Below are 20,152 nucleotides of genomic sequence, written 5' to 3'. Positions count from 1 at the left end.
TTTTCTCTCAGTGTGTGTTGGATTTATCACACACCGTCTCAGTAGCAGCTGCTCACTCATGCTTGACTTCTCATCTCCTGTTTGCTCGTCTCTTCAGGTCGGAGCGTGGCTCCATCGGGCGACTTGTGTACGAACAGGATCCATCAGGGGTGCAGCGAGGAGGCGAGAGGGAGAGAAGAGGAGGTGGAGGAGGGGACGGTGAGAGTGGAGAGGATGAGCGAGTAGGAGGAGGAGGAGGAGGAGGAAGCAGCGAAGCGGAATCTCCACAGGGCACCATCAAACACAAACCTGCCGGCCGATCGGTGGCCACAGCTCAGGGTCAGACCCGCAGCCCTGCAAACGTGCCACTGCCGATTCCCTCCGCCCGTACTCTGCCCTCTCACCCACACCCTCACCCACACCCACACCCTCACCCTCACCCTCACCCCTTACCCATCCCCCACCTGCCTACTGTGCTCCACCATCATCCGCAGTACAGCCAACCGCAACCGCTGCACATGCACCACGGTGGCAGCCCTTACATGCACCACCCACACCACTTCACCCAGCATCACTACCACCACTTGCACCACCAACACCAACACCACCACCACCTCCCCCATGGCTACCCAGAGCCTCCCGCCTCCCCTCTGCCCTCCCCAGTACCACCCCTCACCCCTCTCTCTTCAATGCCACCACCGCTCGCCACCTCGCCGATGTCCTCGTCTCTGGCACTTCAGAGCATGGAGCAGCACCACCATCCGCATCTCCACCACCACCACCTGCTCTGCTCCGACGGAGACAACGAGAGCGTCAACTCCACCACCACCAACTCCAACGACGACACGACCGTCAACAACTGCAGTTCCGGCTCTTCGTCCCGCGACAGCCTGCGGGAGCCGATGGCCGGCGCCACCCTGGGGAAGCAGACCTATCAGAGAGAGAGCCGCCACAGCTGGGACTCTCCCGCCTTCAATAACGACGTGGTGCAGAGGCGGCAGTACCGTATCGGACTCAACCTCTTCAACAAGTGAGCAGTCCCGTCACAGAGGGGTCACACTCGTGCTGAAATTGAGAATGAGAAACATGCTGGTGATGCTTAACTTGTTGATGTTAAACTTGTTGCTTAAAATGTTACAAACAGAAGATGTTGGCAGATGTAAACAATGAGACAGTAGAAGTCACTAGCAAACACTGAAACACCTGTGTGTGTGTGTGTGTGTGTGTGTGTGTGTGTGTGTGTGTGTGTGTGTGTGTGTGTGTGTGTGTGTGTGTGTGTGTGTGTGTGTGTGTGTGTGTGTGTGTGTGTGTGTGTCTGTGTCTGTGTGTGTGTGTGTGTGTCTAGGAAGCCGGAGAAAGGGATCCAGTACCTCATCGAGAGGAGCTTTGTGTCCGACACACCAGTCGGCATTGCTCGCTTCATTCTCGAGCGGAAAGGTCTGAGCCGGCAGATGATCGGGGAGTTCCTGGGCAGCCGGCAGCAGTTTAACAAGGATGTTCTGGAGTAAGTGTGTGAAGACTCCCCCTGGTGTATCTTCGCTGTTAGTCACTGAACGGAGGGACGCAGTGATTGGTTGGCTGGTTGGAGGCGGAGCATCATGACTTTACTAAGAGCAGAGGTCATCCATGGGAACAGTGTGTTAGTTTGAGGATGCTCATGTTCTCCATGTTCTCTATGAACTGAACAATTTATAATACCACACACATACACTGTCCTGCTGAGGACCACATTCGTCATAACACCATTATCCCTGAAGTCTCAGAAAAAAAAAAAAAAAAGTATAAAACAGTTTAATGGTTTAGTTTTTTAAATATATAAAGCACATTCTCTTTTACAGAAAAAAAAAATCAACAACCGCACATGAGCAGCAGGAGACAGTGAAGCATTACAAACATGACAAGACACATTAGGAACCAGACTGCATTAGAGCGAAAGAGCACAGACTACAGGAGAATGAATGATGAAGTCAGTATAATGAACTTTCAATATGATACACTCAAATAATTTGAAACTCACATAAATGCTGAAAAACGGCATCATCATAACCACATTCTTGCACCCATCAAACTGTTCATCCACCCAACAAGAGGATCCGTTACTTTCAGACACACACACACACACACACACACACACACACACACACACACACACACACACACACACACACACACACACATACACACACACACACACACCCACACCCTCTGATCCCTGCCTCTGTCCTCAGCTGTGTCCTGGATGAGATGGATTTCTCGGGGATGGATCTGGACGACGCTCTGAGGAAGTTTCAGGCTCAGATCAAAGTTCAGGGTGAAGCTCAGCGGGTGGAGCGGCTGGTGGAGGCCTTTAGGTGGGTGTGACTCTGCAGGGCGGGGGTCCACAGGATGATGGTGAACGTGAGCCTCAGTGTTTGTGTTTCTGTCTGCAGTCAGCGGTACTGCGTTTGCAACCCGGTGCTGATCCGGCAGTTCCAGAATCCAGACACCATCTTCATCCTGGCATTCGCCATCATCCTCCTCAACACGGACATGTACAGTCCCAACGTGAAGCCAGAGAGGAAGATGAAGCTGGAGGACTTCATCAAGAATCTGAGGGGTGAGCTCAGTGTGGATGAGGAGCAGAGAGGCTGACTGAACGACTGAATGACTGACTGACTGAATGAATATGGTCCTACAGGTGTTGACAATGGGCAGGATATCCCTCGGGACCTGCTGGTGTCAATCTATGGGAGGATCCAAAAATGGGAGCTGAGGACCAATGACGACCATGTATCTCAAGTCCAGGCAGTGGAGAGGATGGTGGTTGGAAAGAAGCCTGTAAGTAAATCACAAAATCGCCTCATAACCCAGGGAGAAGTTAAACAGCAGGGGGAACCACTGAGAGTGTGTGTGTGTGTGTGTGTGTGTGTGTGTGTGTGTGTGTGTGTGTGTGTGTGTGTGTGTGTGTGTGTGTGTGTGTGTGTGTGTGTGTGTGTGTGTGTGTGTGTGTGTGTGTGTGTGTGTGTGTGTGTGTGTGTGTGTGTGTGTGTGTGTGTGTGTGTGTTTTTTCTGCGTGTTTTGCAGGTGTTGTCACTGCCTCATCGTAGGCTGGTGTGTTGCTGTCAGTTATTTGAGGTTCCTGATCCAAACCGAGCTCAGAGGAGCGGCGTCCATCAGAGAGAAGTGTTCCTTTTCAATGACCTGCTGATGGTAACAACACTACACCGCAACAACAGCACATCAACAACACAATGACAAACAACAACACATCAACAACACAACGTGGCACAAGCAAATCGGCACAACGTCACAAAATGTTAACATAACACATGACACATCACAACATCTTTGACAGCAACAAAACGTCAGCATGAATGAACCTCGACACCACACAACAATAACACAATAAAACATCAAAATTAACAACCCAATATTTATTCAATACAACATAACAACACAACATCAACACCACACAATATCGATGCATCATAATAACAAGACAACAAAACATCAACAAAATAAAACAACCCAACATTAATACACCAGCACAAATCAACACACCAACACAAAACAAACCAACAAAACACAGCAACACAAAATTCCAATGGCACATTAATGCAATTAACAACAAGAAATTAACACAGGATCAACACAAAACAATATCAAAAGAACTCATCAACACAAAATTAGAACAGCACAACATCAATAACACAATATCATCGCAACTTCAACATCACACTTTAAAACAACTTCAAAATGACAGTTCAACTCAAAATTGGCACTATACAATGACAACACAAAATATTAACGCTACATAAACTCCAAAATATTAACACAACACTACAACACAGTTTTAACACCACACAGTAACACAACATTAACACAACCTCAGCACAACAAAACAACACATACCAATATCAACTAATCAATGGAAAATCAATACAACACAATATGGACAAACAGAGCCTCTCCTCCTCCTCCTCTTCCTCCACCACCTCCTCCTCTTTCTCCCTCCTCAGGTGACGAAGATCTTCCAGAAGAAGAAGACCTCTGTGACCTACAGTTTCAGACAGTCCTTTCCACTGGTTGACATGCAGGTTCACACCTTCCAGAACACCTGTGAGTGCTGCTTGCTCCTCCTCGCCTCCTTCTCAGCCCTCCTCTCTTCTTGCCTTTGTTTCTCTTTTCTGTCTCTTTCCTTCCCTCCTTGTCCATCTGCTCTCTCCATCTGTCTCCGCTTTGTTTTCTTTCTTCTGGTTGGTTTTGCTCATTCCTCTATTTTTAACCTCTGAAGACTCACACATGCACATGAGACTGATCATGGCTCTCTGATCTTCTCCCTCTATATTCACTCTGAATGTTAACTCTTTATGCTCACTCTTTGGTATCTCTGTGTGTGCTACCTATGTACACTCAGGTTGTTAACTTTGTGTGCCCTCTCTATTATAATCTCTTCATATGTACCTTCTCTATATTGAGTCCCTGTTTACATGTTGGAATATGTATGGGATGTAGAGACATGTCCATGATTCAGTTGTATTTTCATGCTTGTTGCCCCTGGCAGGTTGGGGTGGGATTCTGGGGATGTCATATTGGTCAAAATATCTTAAGAAATGAAGTTGTCTTATATTCCGGGCCTAAGGAACAGAGTTTCATACAGTTTGTATTCCATGAAGAATTTAACAATGGCCATATAAAGTCTGCACAGACCATTGATTTTAGAAATGACCCTGAGTCGATGATCTGATTTGAACCGCAATTTTGTCTCAGTCACACCAAGATTTCTTAAATTTTTGTTTTCTGTGTTGGTTAGATTACCCTCACGGGATCCGGCTGACCTCTGCGAATCCTGGAGGAGAGAGAAAGGTTCTGATCGTCTTCACAGCTCCGAGTCAGCAGGATCGAACCCGCTTCACCTCTGACCTGCGAGAGAGCATCGCTGAGGTGCAGGACATGGAGAAATACCGTGTGGAGTGTAAGCGGCTGCCTGGATTTGTAGTCCTACTCCTCTTGACCTCCTTCTCCTTCTGCCCCTTTCAACCTCCCTCTCTTTCTGCTCCTCTTAACCCAACGCAGGGGTTACAAGGAGATATCTACAGAACACTGCAGGCAAAAATATCCACAGAACATTTTTTAAAAATGACCCATCAGTGATTTGAGCTCCACATTGTCCTTTACACGGTTCCTCACCTGGTTCCACTCAACATCCCACTCATGACACTTCAACATGCTCCCTCACATGGTTCCACTCATGGCCTCTTACATAGTTGCATTCATGGTTCCACTCACAGTAATTCCCATGTTTCCTCACATGCCCTTCACAACTGGTTCCTTTCAAAGTCACTGTCATGGTGATAGTCATGATGCTTCACTTGGTTCCTCTTCTTTTGTTCCTTTGTCACGGTTCCTCTCATGGTTCCTCTAATCATACTGCTTTTGATAGTTTCGGCCATATTGAATTGAATTGAAATGAAATATTTTCAATTATATATACAGTATATTCACTCTCATGTTATACTCTTGTCTTATACTCATCAATCCTGACAGGTTTTCTCACATGGTTCCCATCATAGTCATTTACATAGTTCCTCTCACAGTTCCTCGCGGGGTTCTTCTCACTTTGTTCCTCACATAATTTTTCTAACATTTTCTCCCTGTTCCCCTTTACCTTGTAGCTGAGCTAGAGAAACAGAAAGGTGTGATGCGTCCAAGTGGCATTGGTATGCCAGGGGTTGGAGCCAACATGGGTGGAGGACCGCTCAAGTCTGAGGTGGTGAACGGCACTCTGGGTAGGCCGAGCCTCGACGACACATATGCATCTGTAGATGGACTGAAACGGACCGCCCTCAGCTCGTCCCTCAGGGATCTCTCAGAGACAGGTGAGACGGTCAGAGAAGGGTGAGACATTCAGAAACAGCTGAGACTTTTTGAGACAGTTGAGACTCTGATATCAATGAGACTTCTGGGCTGCGTTCACATTGCAGGCAAAAGTGGTTGTAATTGAACTTTTTTGGCCATATGTAACCCATATGCAATTTTTTTTAAAGGTCCTCAAATACAGTGGGTTACAAAAGTATTCATATGCACACACACTGCATTGCAGCTGGCCTGTACAACACTGAAGTGAGGTGCTTTCAGTATTCTGCATTGAAGGACATAGACTTATGTAAGTAGACTCTTCATTGACTGCCCTCGACAGATAACATATTAGCACGGTGTTTATATGATTAAGATGGTTCACATGAAGAGATGTACTATGAAAGGACACATTTTTAATAAACATTAAGCATCCTGGATCATAACCAAATAGCTAATATTCGCAGCAAGAAAATTTTGTGAATTATTGCTATATTAATCATTAAAGACCTCCTTCCTCAGAAAACTGGTCCTCATCCAATATACAGCTGCTGCAATGCTGGACATGCTCCAGCAATCAGTGAGATGTCTACTTAGGTGTATGGTTGGAGGAGGCCAGGCACATCATGATCATATTTAAACCACAAAACAACACATCCGGAGGTAACAGGCACTCCTCCACTAAAGACCATTGTTACTGCAGAAGCTCTTTGTTCTTTGTTCAATCTTAATATTTTATCATAGTTTCATTGCCTCGGCTTACAGAAAAACTTTAATCTGGTACACATGTCAGTGAGTGTAAGATACATATTTACTGTATTTGTATAAATACAGGAAATCTCTTTTACAAGGCTCACAATTGGGGGGGGGGGGGGTGTTTCAGACCCATTTCAGACCCAATACTATCGAGTCGTGATTTTTCTACTCTAAGAATAAGGTATTAATAACACATGGAATTAAACAGCCTTTGTTACCATTTTTAAATTGCAGTAGCATGATGCAAGCACACCCACATAGTCCAACTGTGTCGAACATCTCAGAAGTCTACTGGCTACTTCCAGTTTAATAATCCGTCTCCAATGTGCTCATCCACAAGTGTCTTTTTAACAGCATCAAGCACCTATAGCTGATTCTATTGTTTCTCTTGTTTCTGTTGTGGTGCAAAACTCATAGATTTTAGCAAACATGGTGTGTGACGTGTGATGCGCTACAGTGTGATGATGGTTGCATAATTGTAATCTGGGCGACCGGGCAAAATAAACTAATTCTAGCAAATAATCCTATTGTGTTAAGACCTACTTTGTTAATGTAGCCTTATAAACAGGTGTTACTGTCAGAGACGGAGACAGATCAGACTCCTACAGGCTTGTGAGATAGTCGGAGAAGATGAATTACTGTGAGGTTGTTAGTTGTCTCCATCCGCTGTTCAACTTTGTGAACTGCAGTTGGAAGTATTATGGTCTTTTTTTTAACATCAGGTAACAAAGGGAACTCTATGTGTTGAGTAGATGAAGGTAGATGTGTTGATGTTCTCTCAGGTTTGATGATTATTCAGTCTCAGTCACTTGTGTAAACACTTTTGTAACACTCTATTCTCTAATTGGCTGACAGGGAAGCGAGGGCGCAGGAACAGTGTGGGCTCATTGGACAGTACCATCGAAGTAAGTCTGGTGGGAGGGGTCTTATTGTGTGTGTGTGTGTGTGTGTGTGTGTGTGTGTGTGTGTGTGTGTGTGTGTGTGTGTGTGTGTGTGTGTGTGTGTGTGTGTGTGTGTGTGTGCGTGCGTGCGCGTGTGTGTGTGTGTGTGATAACATTTCTTTTCTTTTCTCAGGGTTCCATTATCAGCAGCCCGCAGCCTCACCAGCAGCGCCCCCTGATGGCTGGGGGTCTGCCCTACAGCCACATAATGGTCCCCACATCTCCAGCAGCCTACCGGCCACACCGCCCTACTCAGAGCCCCGGTACAGGGGTGGGGGGTGGGCCGGGGCTCTGTCACAACCAGGGGGGCGTTACCGCCTCCCACATTGGGAGCGGGGGTACGGTCGGGGTCGTAGTAGGGACAGCGGGGGTCGGCGGCCCGAGTGGCGGCGGCCTACTGGGGAACTTGTTTGGCAGCCGCAGAGGGAAGGTTCCTGGTCCCCTGACGATGACGTCTCCACCTCCCCAGGGTCCCCCGAGTCCACTGATGATATCTTCCCCCCCACACTACCCCGCCCCCGCCCCACCCATCCCCCACCCCTCCTCCCCTTCCCCATGCCCCTCCCCCTCGGCCAACCTCGGCCAATCGGACTCGGGAGGGGCTGGCGTGGCAGGCGGGCCTGGAGGAGGTCCATCCAAGCTCCAGGCGCTGCATGCACAGTATTGCCACGGCAACAATGGAGGAGGCGGAGTCAGTGGGCATCCTCAACAGCAGACCCCTCCCCCACCCTACCACCACCACCACCGCTTCCACGTCCAGAGTGTGCCGCAGCACCAGGCCCTGTCGCATCGGTTCTCCGCCCCGCGCCGCCCGGCTATGCCCGGCGGCGGGCTGCCTCACACCCAGCCATGGCTGCAGCACGCTACCACGCCACATCCACGCTACAACATGGCGACCGGCTTCAACACACCACCGCCACTGTCCCCACGTTCCCCCATCACCCCCACCACACCACACGGACTTTACCACTCACACCCTGCAGCAGGGCGGACTGGCGGCAAGCTCCCGCTGACCATCTCTCACTCTCAGCCGCACCCACACGCTCACACACACTCACACAACCACGCCGCGCACGCACACTCCCCCCTCAGTCCCTCCCCCTCTGCATCCCCCGCCACCCATTTCATCTTCTCCACCCCTCCGCCACAGACACCGTCCGCCCGCCTCGTCAGCCAGACAGCCTCACAGCCCTACACCCCGCAGTACCCGCCCCTCTCCTCCATTCCGCCTCCCCCACCGCACTCTCCCCTACCGCCCCCATCCACTGCCCCGCTCTCCCCCCTCCCCCCGGGGGCAGGGGGCGGTCAGGGGGGCGGAGCCAAGTCGAAGCCCGTCAGCAGGATCAGCACGGTCGTGTAAGGAGGCAGAAGCGCCGCCGGGTGGTGGTACGGTCGAGGGGGAGGAGGAGAGTAGGTGGGGTGGGGCCGGTTCAGGTGTATCAACATGGCCGCCTGGTGAGGAGGAGGGCAGTGAGGGGGGGGCAGAGGAACCTGCTGAGTCTCTGCTACTTCCACATCCACTTCCCCCACAGGTAGAACAATTACCTGCTGGAGAGACTTCCCCCCTGTCAAACCTATCTAAGCCATTCAGATCCTACTTTGACTTTTTAACAGAGGCCTTCAGGCTCCTACAGGGTGAGCAGTTTGTCAAGGAGACAGGGTGAATGTGATGATGATGACGATGTCACTGTACCTGTTATAACAGGTGAGAAATGAAGGTTTGAAATTTCTTGTAAAGTGAGTCCTGAAACAGTTGAGGGAATGAATGAATGTATGAATGAATGAATGAATGAAATCAATGACCAAATTAATTATTGTATGAATCAATCAATAAATAAATGAATGAATGTTTCCAAGGAAACCAAAAATTGTATATTCGGCGTTCATCTCCCTCCTCCTCATCAGCACAAAGTCACAGCAGGACCTGGTTCTAAACCTGGTTCTGGTTCTCAACCTGGACCTTCTTCTAACCTGGACCTACTCCTAAACCTGGTCCTGGTTCTGAACCTGGACCTGGTTCTGTAGGAGAACTATGTGTCTGACAGCACTTCTCTTTTCTTCTGTTTCGCAGAGCTTGCAGAACTTAAAGTTCTGCGAGCTCTGAGCTCCGAGCCCCTGAAACCCCTAAAGTTGAAGAAAGTCATGAGACCTCTAAAGTCGTTGAGACTCTGGAATCTCTGGGTGCTGGTGAAAAGCTCTTGCAACTTCTCCTATGGTGGTCTGCATGTAAAGCGAGGCCCCTTTGGACGTGGACACAGACCCCTGTGGGGCATGATCGGTCCCCCTGTAGATGTCCTCCTGTATAGCCTGTTGGGTGCGCTCTGAGGAGTCCTTCAGGGAGCCACCTCGGACCCCCTGCTGCTCTGGGTCTGAGGACCACAGAGATGCTTCAGACCGCGCTCAGATCCTCTGATCTGTATTGTTGTGTGACAGCTTCTACTAACATACTGTACTATGTGGGCTGTTTGCTACTTTTAGCCTCTTTTCTTTGCTCCTGTGCTGATGTGGAAAGAGTTTGAGCATTTTGCAAAAGTATGAAAACTTTCTTGTTTTAGAGGTCACAACAAAACCAACACCTTTCTAGTACAAACACACAACGTCTGCACTCACTCACACACACACGCACACACACACACACACACACACACACACACACACACACACACACACACACACACACACACGCACGCACGCACGCACGCGTGTTGGAGCAAATACATGCCTGCTTCCCCACACTGCAACACTTCTGCTAACAAACAACACACAAACCTTTCTACTAGCAACACAAACACATCTGCTAACAACACACTTCTACTAACACAACATACAAACACCTCTGCTAATAAACAACACAAGCATTTCTTTACTAAAAACACACACTCATCTACTAGCAACTGACCAACACTTTTACTAACAAACAACTGACCAACACTTCTACTAACAGACAGCTGACAAACGCTTCAGCTCACAAACTCTTCTCCGAATAAACACACAAACAAACACTTCTGCAAACACATTAATGCTGCCATGTTACAGCAGATGTGTCACAGATGTGTTGCAGAAATATTGTGGACCTGTTACAGGCATTCAGACATTCATGTGTTTTTGACAGTGTTACAGACTTGACATTTTATAGACATGTTCACAAGTTAGAAATGTGTTGCAGACTTTTTGCCAACATGTTAGAAGAATCACATGTACATGTTGCTGATGTGTCCCAGATATATTCCAGACTTGGCCGTATACAGATGTACAATGTTTTAGAGACAATGCAAACATGTTACAGAGAATGCTACAGGCGTGTTGCAGCCCAGATGGGCTTCAAACCATGTTACAGAAAAAATATAGACATGCTAAAGAAGTTATAAAGACAAATTACAGACATGGAGCATATAATGTTACAGATGTGTAATAAACAATGTTACAGACATATGACAGACATGTGACAGATATGTTGCAGATTTGTTTTAACACGTGGTGGAGATGTGTTATCGGTGTGTTCTGGACATGTTAAAGACATGGTACAGATGCTTCCCACACGTTGAAGATCTTGCTCAGATCTGTTAGAAACACGTTAGAAAAACGTATTTTAGACATATTGTTGACATGTTAGACATATTGCAGAACAGACATGTTAAGAACAATGTCACAGATGTGTTACAATCATTTTGGAGACTGGTTGCTGTCAAGTTACAAACAGCTTGCAGATAGGTTACATACGTAGCTGCAGATTTGTTGAAGACATATTACAGACTGCTGTAGATGTATTCCCTTACATGTTACATATGATACCACAAGATTACAGCTATGTTACAGGCAATTTTACATGTGCAAAACAGAAAATATCAATGTTACAGACATTATCGACATGTTCCAGTGTTAGACACATTTCAGAAAATGTTAGATAATACAAACATGTTACGCAGGTGTTACACACACATTACAGATGATATCACAAACATGTTACACACAATGTTACAGAAGTGTTACAGATTATATTACAAACACGTTACAGACAATATTACAGACATCTTACAATGTTACAGAAGTCTTACCTAAGTGTTATACACGTGTTACAAATGATATTACAAATATGACATGTTACTGACGATTTTTCTGACAATGTTAACAAATTGTTACCAATGTGTTACATAAGTGTGACAGACAATAATACAGCCATATTATCAAAGAGTTACAATAATATTACAGACGTGTTACATGAATTGTATGGCTATGTTACAGAGACACGACAGACTGGATGCAGATGATTTTACAGACGTGTTAATGATGTTATTACATACAATGTTACAGACGTGTTACAGACGTGTCACAATATTTGCACAGATGAGTTACAGACATGTGGCAAATGTTTCGGACATGCACAGACAGTATTACTAATGTATCACAGATATGTTACAAACATGTAACAGACGTGTTACCGACAGTATCTCAGACATTTTACCGACATGTTACAGGTGAGTTACCAACCATGTTACAGATGAATTACTGATGAGTTACAGACATGTTGCAGATGTGTTGTGGGTGCACAGATGCATGTCTGGTCCGTGGAACACGTGCTCTCACTGTCTCTCTTCCTCCTCTATGTGGCTCTGCTCTCTCTGGTTTGCATGTGATGTTTCTCACAGTTTCTGCACTCAGCTGTAGTATAAACATGAATGTACGTCCCTGGTGAGATGGATAGTGAAACGCTGCCTCGCTGCAGGAGCAAGAGGTCCCACCTGAGCTGAGGGGGGGGGGGGGGGGGGGGGGGGAGGGCGGGACTTTCCTGCTCTGTCTGAAGCAGCTCTGTGTGAATGTGTATTTAAGACAGACTTCAAAAGTCAAAAGTGCTCCAGTACAGTGTGAAACGTGTGTGGGAAGAGGGCAGATTATTTTAAAAAGCAGATTTCAGCTGTGTATGTGAAAATTTATGACTTGTACTTTGTTTTTGAACCTGCAGAGAAATAAAAAGTGGATATATTTATTGCTCTAAGATATAAAAGTCTTTCTGTGGATGAAAAACCGTGTCCCGTTTTCTTTGCTTTCATTTGTTCTAAAGGCCTTGACCCTCAGAGAGTCATTGTTCACCCACAATGAATCTGTGATCTAATCAGATTTTCCATGAACCACCTGAAAGTTTCAGAAAGAAGATGGAATCCTTTTTCTTAGAACCTGAAACCTGCTACATATTTTAGATTAAGCCTCCTGCATTCATAAGAGATCATCTCCTGCTCTATTCATATTGGCTCACAGGGCTGTCACTCAGTGGGGTAGTTGGGGGGCAGTAGTTTGAATTCCACAGCGGACAGGTCACCACCGTGGGTCCCTGAGCAAGACTCTTGACCCGCGTCAAGACGAGCCGAAGAGCCCATATATGGCTCCCCACTGCATCCTACAAATAGGATAGGCAAATATGAAGAAAATGCTACGTAAATTATGTTTAAATTGTTGAAAGTAGGAGCCAGCTCCATCCTATGTTTTAAAGCTTAAAGCAGCATGTTTTCTGAAAGGAGAATAGGAGGCAGAGCTTTCAGCTCCTCACGTGGGACCACCTCCAAGTTTGTGTTCAGGAGGCCGAGCACAGTCTCGGCTGTGAAGATCAGATCACAGATAAGAAACTTCCAGTGTGCACTGCAGGTCCTACATGACAGTGAGTGAGAAGAAGACAAGCTCAGTGCATTATAGTTCTCCCAGCAGTACAAGCCTGAAACGGATCCTGCAGGAGCAGGACAACAATGAAGAGAACATGGGGAACGGGATGAAGAGGTGCAGATTGTATCTGTGTCTGTTATTATTAAGCTTTGTTCACAGTGTGAAACTTGTTATCAAACTATATTCTTCAAAAAGTTAGTGTTAGATCACTTGTGTCAAACATAAGGCCGTGGACCAAAACCAGCCTGCGAGAGGCTCCAATCCAGCCAAACCACAAAGCAAATGATGAAAATTTCAAAGAAAATGTTGATTATTTTTTTTTATAAACAAATTTCTAGCGGACAAGGTTTTTTGACGTCACCGTATTTTGCACCAGAAGGTATCATTAAAACGTATTTTGTGTTGAGATTTTGGTAAATTTCAGTAGTAATTGTTTTCTTTTGTGATAATATAGACATTGTCACCCCGTATACGCTGCGCAAAACAACAAAAATAAACTTTAAAATGAAGATTAAAAGGTCATTGTGGCACTAAAACGTGTTTCACACCACTCAGTTGAAACAGAAGCACGTCTGTCAATAAAGATTCATTCAAACACACGCGGGCTGTCTGTTTCCGGGTGCACCGGAAGTGTGTGTGCCACGCGTGCCGCTGTGGGAACCTCGCGGACTCCAACTTTGTGAATGAGGTGAGTTTGTCCACAATAGACACTCGGGGTCCACATGGGGACCGAGTTAACCAGCCCAACGAGCGGATTGTGGCGGAGATCAAACACGTGGCTCGCTCGCTCGCGGCTTCTACTTCGAGGCTGTTAGTGCAGCTGTGCTGCTTCACCAGTGACTAATGACTGAACCATAAACCTCACCGTGACCCTGCAGGTGATCCAACCACTGCAGCTGCACTTCACTTCACCTGTAGCCGGTTACAACCTGAACCTTGGTAGTACAATGTGTCCTTCACATAATTCTGCGTGTTATGTGCCAGTTTGTCTGTGTTGTTTACATATTTGTGTGGATTGTTTCCATGTTTCACTGTTATGCGGTTGACAATTGGTTGTGTGTGTATATTTGACTAGTTTAGGGTTGTGTTAATGGTTCAGTATTGTTTACATATGTGTGTTGCTACTGACATGTTTTTATTTACATAGTTGTGTGTTCTTTAAATGTTTGTGTCTGCATAGTCTGGTGTTGTTGTTTACGTATAGGTCTGTATTATTTATAGTTATTGTTTTGGTTAAATATTGAAATAAAATTGCTTTTTCAAAGCTTTTCTACTCGGCAACAGGTCTCGGGTGAAGCTCACGCTGAACTTTGGCACTGAAGCTGGAAATAACATCTAAACAAATAAGTTACTGAGCTTGAGATCATTAAATTTTCTTAAAATCATGTCATCCACTGTGTGACATGAATTGATGGAGAGTGTGAAAGAAGAGAAGCTCGGCGACCTTGACATCTCCCAGCAGCCTAAACCTAAAGCAGTGTAACTAGAAAATAATTCATGGTGACCTGAACCAGCCCTCACTGTAAGCCTTATTGAATCGAAAAGTTTTAACCCGAATCTTAAGAGTAGATTGCTGTGTTATTATAACTGAAAGTGGGAGCTGGATCATGCTCCATAATTAAAAGCTTTATAAGTAAATTGCATTGATTCCTTTCTCAGTGTCACACTGAGGCAACACGTTCAGGTGAATGAAAGCTGCTGGCTTGTTCAATATGTGAGTCAAAGGATAAGTTTGGGTAAAAAATAACTCAAAGGTTCCTTCAAGTGCCATTTCACTCTGGGCCTCAAATGACAGAGGACCAGCCTCTTCATAATGGGATAAGTGAGGGTGATGGGGTGTAGTCACTGGAGTCAGCTGGGAAACTATTTTAATAGAGACGTCTTGAACAGTTGTTCAAGATGTCTTCTCAGCACCTGTTCAGGCTTTCACCAAACATTTCTATTTAAGTGACCAGATGGGGTTAGAGTGCTGGATGGAATACAGCTTGTAGGGACGCTGTTTCAGTCTTTATATTCAGTTCTCTCTGCAGTACCTTCACTCTGTCCTGGTCACCCTCCCTTAAAGCCTTTTTCTTTAGTTTTAAAAGTCAGTTGTCAAAAAAACACTAAATCTCTCTGCTGGGTTCACTGACATCTAGAGTTTTCAGTCTGTGGGTTCAGTCATGTGATCTACGGAAAACATCCCAGACTGTGAGTCCAGCAGTGCGTCGTCTTCTACTTCCCCAGACTTCGTAGAAGATTGTGGTCAGGGTTAGGGTTAGGGAGTGGGGTTGAAGGCGATGAGGAAGAATGAGTCTCCCTCAGGAGTGTGAACTACATCACAACAGTTTGAGTGTGTGCAAAGTGCGAGGTGTAGACAACAATAAATCCGGCCACGGAGAATGGAACCAGCGGTAGTGGCTCCTTTCATGAGTGTAAAACGGCTGACGGTCTTCTCGTCTTGGCTTCAATGAGACCTCCTGGTATCAGATATACTGGTCTGGATCTAATCGACTCCGTACAGGCTAAGTTAGATTTCTGCTCGTTAAAGTGATGATAACTCCCCCCACCCCTCACTTCAGGAGTTATGTCTGGTCCTGAGCTGCTGCTGGACTCCAGCATCCGTCTGTGGGTCGTTCTTCCCATCGTCTTCATCACCTTCTTCGTGGGAGTTCTCCGTCACTTCGTCACTCAGCTGCTGCACAGCGACAAGAAATTGGAGCTTCAACAGGTGTCGGACAGGTGGGATCTCTTCATCCTCATCATTTCGTCTTCACCTTTATCATTCTCTCTCCATCTTTGACCTGCTCACATAAACTCATGCGTTCTCATTATACACACCACATCCTTATGTCACACTCATCATCCACCCTTCTTGTTCAGCATCAGGCAGAATTTCCAGGGCGCTTTACAGCAGGCATACGGTACTGCCAGTACTGCCGATTTGAACCAAATTCATGCTTGGCGTGTCAACATATTTGACCAATCGGATGGAGCCGCAATATATAGTCGCACACAAGGTTGATTAGTGCGTAAAGTCACCAAGTGTATGTAGTGAGTATCATCTATGTGGAAGAGACGATGATAACACCATTTACTCGAATGTTTTCCCAAATCATATCCAGATTGCTTGCATATGTTGTGCCTGTTGCATTTTGAGCAAAACCTCTGGATAATGAGAAGAGAAACATTCACTTCTAAATACATTTACTCTGAATCGTCACTGGCAAACCTGGCAGCCTGCGTTAATCAGTATGTAGAGGAGGACAAGCAACCTGTGAGTATCACAGAGGGGGAATGATCTGTAAAATGTTTCTGACTACCTCTTCTCATTTCCACAGGCCTGATTTTATTCACGCAATTTCTGCGCTGAGAGAGTATCTTGTTCTATCACAAGATAAAGTTTCTGTTCTCCTAAAGAGAATAAATATAAGTAAGGCGGCTGGCCCTGAGGGCATCTGTGGGCGCACTCTGAAATCCAGCACCAACCAGCTCAGTGGAGTCTTTTATATTCTCCTTCAAATGTGTGCTGACAACTGTCAGATTTCCTCACTGTGGAAAAACTCCATATTTCCAATTTCAGAATCAAATAAAAGAAAAAATCTAAATGAGGCCAGGCTTGTTGCCATGACGTCCGCGGTCATGAAAATCTTTAAAAGGATCGTATAAGACGACGAAGTCTCCCTGCAGTGTGAGAAACTGGAGCCACTGCGGTTTGTTTACTCCCTCAGGAGAGAGGTGGAGAATCCCAACACACTCATTTTAGTTTATAAAATATCTCCTGAACATAGACGGCTCCAGGTTTTTAAAAGAAATCTTAACTTTTATCCCACGGAAGAGCTTTACCTGACTTATCATCCCACTTCATCTACATCATCATCGTAACATCATCCTCACTTCACTGCCATCACCTTCATCCTCACACAAACCTCACCATGATCACTCTTGCCCTCCTCATCAACATCATTATCTTCAACGTCCTTACTCTTGTCTTGATGTCGTGTGTCTGTGCTCAGCCAGGTATTGCTGCGGAGCCGCATTCTCCGAGAGAATGGGAAATACATCCCCCAACAGGTAAGTTCATCTTCATCACTGTTTAGCAAGAGACCAGCTGCTCCGTGATTTCCTGCTATCTCAACGGTTCTATCATTTACTGTTTTCAGTCATTTGCCATGAGGAAGCACTACTTCAACAACACAGAAACTGGATTCTTTAAGAAGGTGAAGAGGAAAGTGGTTCCCAAAAACCCAATGACAGGCATGTGTGTCTACAACACTCCTTTAACTCTTTGACAGGGCCTGTTGAATAGGAATCTGGATTTATATATATATGTGTGTGTGTGGGAACATGTTACATTCACTTGATTGACCCTTTTTAATAAATTGGACTTGTGACAGTAGTTTAAATCCAACATGCTTTTTAACTAGGACTCTTTGCTTCATACTCCTGCTGGGAGGTAGCGGCGTTCTGCTGTTGGAGTTAGACGGTAGAAAGAGAGAAAAGGAAAGGACAAAAAGCAACAAACAAGATTGTCATCAGAAGGCAAGCTAATCCACTCAGTGCAGACTTGGAGGGGCCAGAGAGAGTAGACTGCAGGAGAGGAACAGAATGTTGGGGACATGTAATAGTGAAATATCACATGAGAAGAGAAGCTCAGTAAAGGTCTCCCGGCAGTCTAAACCTAAAGCGGCTTCAATAGAAAATGGTCCACGCTGAAGTAATGATTAACATGCTGAAGTAACGACACTTTTACTCGTACATTTTTTTAACCACTGTACTCACTTTTGTGTGTGTTTAGACTCCAGCATGCTGACAGACATGATGAAGGGAAACATGACCAACGTCCTGCCAATGATTGTGATTGGTGGTTGGATTAACTGGGCTTTCTCTGGATTTGTCATCAGTGAGTTCATTGCACACGAGACATGCATGATTACAAGTTGCAGACTTTGAAGTTCATGTCGTTTTTCTGCTGTTTGTAATGTAGGTTTTGTTGTTTGTATTATTCTTGCCTTGTTGATGTTTTTATTGTGTCGTCGTTGTGTAACAGCCAAGGTTCCCTTCCCACTCACTTTGAGGTTCAAGCCCATGCTGCAGAGAGGAATTGACCTGTTGTCACTGGACGCTTCCTGGTAACAACACAACTCGCAAAAATGGCACAAATGTTTTGGGGGTTTTTTTGTCCGTGTTGTGTGGGTGGTGTGGTAATGTTGCATTATTGGTAATCTGTGGCTAATGTGATAATGTAGTGATAATGTTGTGTTTTTGTGTTTGACGTGCGCAGGGTGAGTTCGGCCTCCTGGTACTTCCTCAATGTGTTTGGCTTGAGGAGCATGTACAGCCTGATCCTGGGACAGGACAACGGTCAGTATGTCGAACACAAAGCAACAACAAAACACCATCAACAACAGAACATAAACATAACATGAGTACAACAGCAGTAACATAGTAACAATACAAAGCATCATGAACATCAGCAACTTGAACGGTCACTATTGTGATTCCCTGGTCATCAGGGTGGCTCCCCACAACCAGGTTAGCAAACAAATGCTTCAAGCTGTCGTCTTCTGTATATAGCACAAACGCAATTCCAGGTTTTGACCACATTTGATTTGGCAGAGAACTCAAGAGTCTAGGGGTATTTGAGCACCTGCTTTGATCGGAGAGCGAGAGTCCTGACTGGGCCAGAGGCTTTTACATCTGCTTTCCCTTTTCCTTATGGGTCAGTTTCTGCTAACTTCTAGAAGTACAGGCAAGTCCCAGCCAAGGCGGAAAACATCTGGAAATGTGTGTATCCCCATGGAAACAAGAGATGTTCTCTGCTCTTTTTAAATAAGAACAGTGATATGGCAACATTAACATAACAATAATAGGATGATATTGAAACAATAAAAAAGATACAGCATGGACAACAACAACTAAGACAGCACATGAACACAATGTTTGGTCTCCTCTAGCTGCTGACCAGTCACGGATTATGCAGGAGCAGATGAGTGGCGCTGCCATGGCGATGCCTCCGGACCCCAACAAGGCATTCAAGGTCAGACTGTCCACTTGTGTGTGTGTGTTTGTGTGAGTGTGTGTGCCTTCGTGTCCAGATGAGTTTGATAGGGCTCTTGTATATGTGTCGCAACAATAATGAGGTGTCATAGTTATAGTCTGATGGCAACCGGTCGGAAGGACAGCATGTCCTCACCGCATGGAAAGGCTGTGATGGGGGCTTAATTATGGAATTTAGTTTGGAACATATTATCTTTCCAGCCACCTGGTGTCTGTCCATCTCTACACCTATTTTCTTTTCCAACGACCTCCGTAATCTCTGAGGTATTTAGGTGCAGATAGTTAGAAAAAACCCTGATCAACAAATGTTCCAGCAATGTCCATGTGTTCTTGATCAAACCAACAACTACCGAGTCATCATGAGGCTTCAGCAGGAAGCAGCCGTCTGTGTTGTAGTGGGAATCTGCTGTATACAAGGTGAACCAGTGCAACGTGAACAGGTTTATCAGCAGCTTTCAGTTTGTAAACATTCCTGCTGAGCTCACCGGAGCAGTCGGTTCACTTCACTCCGTGTGTGTTTCAGAATGAGTGGGAGGCTCTGGAGATCATGGAACATAAGTGGGCTCTGGAGAATGTGGAGGAGGAGCTGATGCGCAGAGATCTGAACTTTGGGAGCTTCTTCAGCCACGACACGGAGTCCAGCACGTTCTGACCAGGAGATGTTTCTGCTGGTCGCTGTGTGAACTCTCATCAGGGGTTCAAAAGCTGGATGTGTTCAATAAAAATGTATCACTGACCAGCCGTGTGCATCTTTTCACTCACAAATGGAGTCTGTTTTGACATTTGGTGGTTTTTGGGTTAAAGCTCTGATCAGGCTGTGTAACTCTACTATGAGTGACGTACCAGTCTAGTGTCTCACTAAACATCAGTGGATGAGAGGGATTTTTTAAATATGGTCCTTGAAGGAGGAGCTGCTCAGACACATTCATTCTACACATGATGTACGAGAC

The 20,152-nt window shown here is 45.7% G+C and overlaps 2 protein-coding genes across 5 annotated transcripts in view; both read left to right on the top strand.

Annotated features, from left to right (window-relative positions):
* LOC308113145 (IQ motif and SEC7 domain-containing protein 2-like) overlaps positions 1 to 8,871 on the top strand; it is a gene marked incomplete at both ends in the record, with an annotated part of 50,392 nt that extends 41,521 nt beyond the window's left edge. Inside the window, 11 exons of the mRNA XM_080469159.1 lie at positions 98 to 1,009; positions 1,325 to 1,483; positions 2,208 to 2,330; positions 2,409 to 2,575; positions 2,657 to 2,796; positions 3,043 to 3,168; positions 3,978 to 4,077; positions 4,772 to 4,933; positions 5,634 to 5,837; positions 7,426 to 7,475; positions 7,645 to 8,871. Of these exons, the coding sequence (XP_080325285.1) occupies positions 98 to 1,009; positions 1,325 to 1,483; positions 2,208 to 2,330; positions 2,409 to 2,575; positions 2,657 to 2,796; positions 3,043 to 3,168; positions 3,978 to 4,077; positions 4,772 to 4,933; positions 5,634 to 5,837; positions 7,426 to 7,475; positions 7,645 to 8,871 (3,370 nt within the window). The remainder of the gene's footprint in view (positions 1 to 97; positions 1,010 to 1,324; positions 1,484 to 2,207; positions 2,331 to 2,408; positions 2,576 to 2,656; positions 2,797 to 3,042; positions 3,169 to 3,977; positions 4,078 to 4,771; positions 4,934 to 5,633; positions 5,838 to 7,425; positions 7,476 to 7,644) is intronic.
* A 4,901-nt stretch (positions 8,872 to 13,772) lies between these two features.
* LOC308113385 (ER membrane protein complex subunit 3) lies at positions 13,773 to 19,940 on the top strand. 4 transcript variants are annotated; one of them, XM_080469647.1, is made up of 10 exons: positions 13,787 to 13,851; positions 14,042 to 14,102; positions 15,725 to 15,884; positions 17,159 to 17,216; positions 17,306 to 17,399; positions 17,941 to 18,045; positions 18,193 to 18,274; positions 18,427 to 18,506; positions 19,100 to 19,182; positions 19,726 to 19,940. In XM_080469647.1, exons 3-10 carry the CDS (start codon positions 15,730 to 15,732, stop codon positions 19,852 to 19,854), a joined length of 786 nt encoding a protein of 261 aa, XP_080325773.1. In that variant the 5' UTR covers positions 13,787 to 13,851; positions 14,042 to 14,102; positions 15,725 to 15,729; the 3' UTR covers positions 19,855 to 19,940. The 4 variants fall into 4 exon arrangements, with proteins under 4 accessions (XP_080325772.1, XP_080325773.1, XP_080325774.1 ...); XM_080469646.1 differs by lacking the exon at positions 14,042 to 14,102 and having other exon boundaries at positions 13,773 to 13,851; XM_080469648.1 differs by lacking the exon at positions 14,042 to 14,102 and having other exon boundaries at positions 13,805 to 14,041.
* The last annotated feature ends 212 nt before the right edge of the window (positions 19,941 to 20,152 follow it).

This window comes from Lipophrys pholis (genome assembly GCF_963383615.2).
Source record: "Lipophrys pholis genome assembly, chromosome: 8".
In the NCBI taxonomy this organism is placed as follows: domain Eukaryota; kingdom Metazoa; phylum Chordata; class Actinopteri; order Blenniiformes; family Blenniidae; genus Lipophrys; species Lipophrys pholis.
The sequence above is the reverse complement of the archived record's forward strand: the minus strand, read 5'-3'. Positions and strand labels throughout refer to the sequence as shown.

Bases quoted from the DNA above. Each gene is read 5' to 3' on its own strand.
- LOC308113385 (XM_080469646.1), top strand. From the start codon at position 15,730: ATGTCTGGTCCTGAGCTGCTGCTGGACTCCAGCATCCGTCTGTGGGTC. The intron at 15,885-17,158 runs GTGGGATCTCTT...GTCTGTGCTCAG, and splicing joins CTTCAACAGGTGTCGGACAG to CCAGGTATTGCTGCGGAGCC. The intron at 19,183-19,725 runs GTCAGACTGTCC...TGTGTGTTTCAG, and splicing joins ACCCCAACAAGGCATTCAAG to AATGAGTGGGAGGCTCTGGA.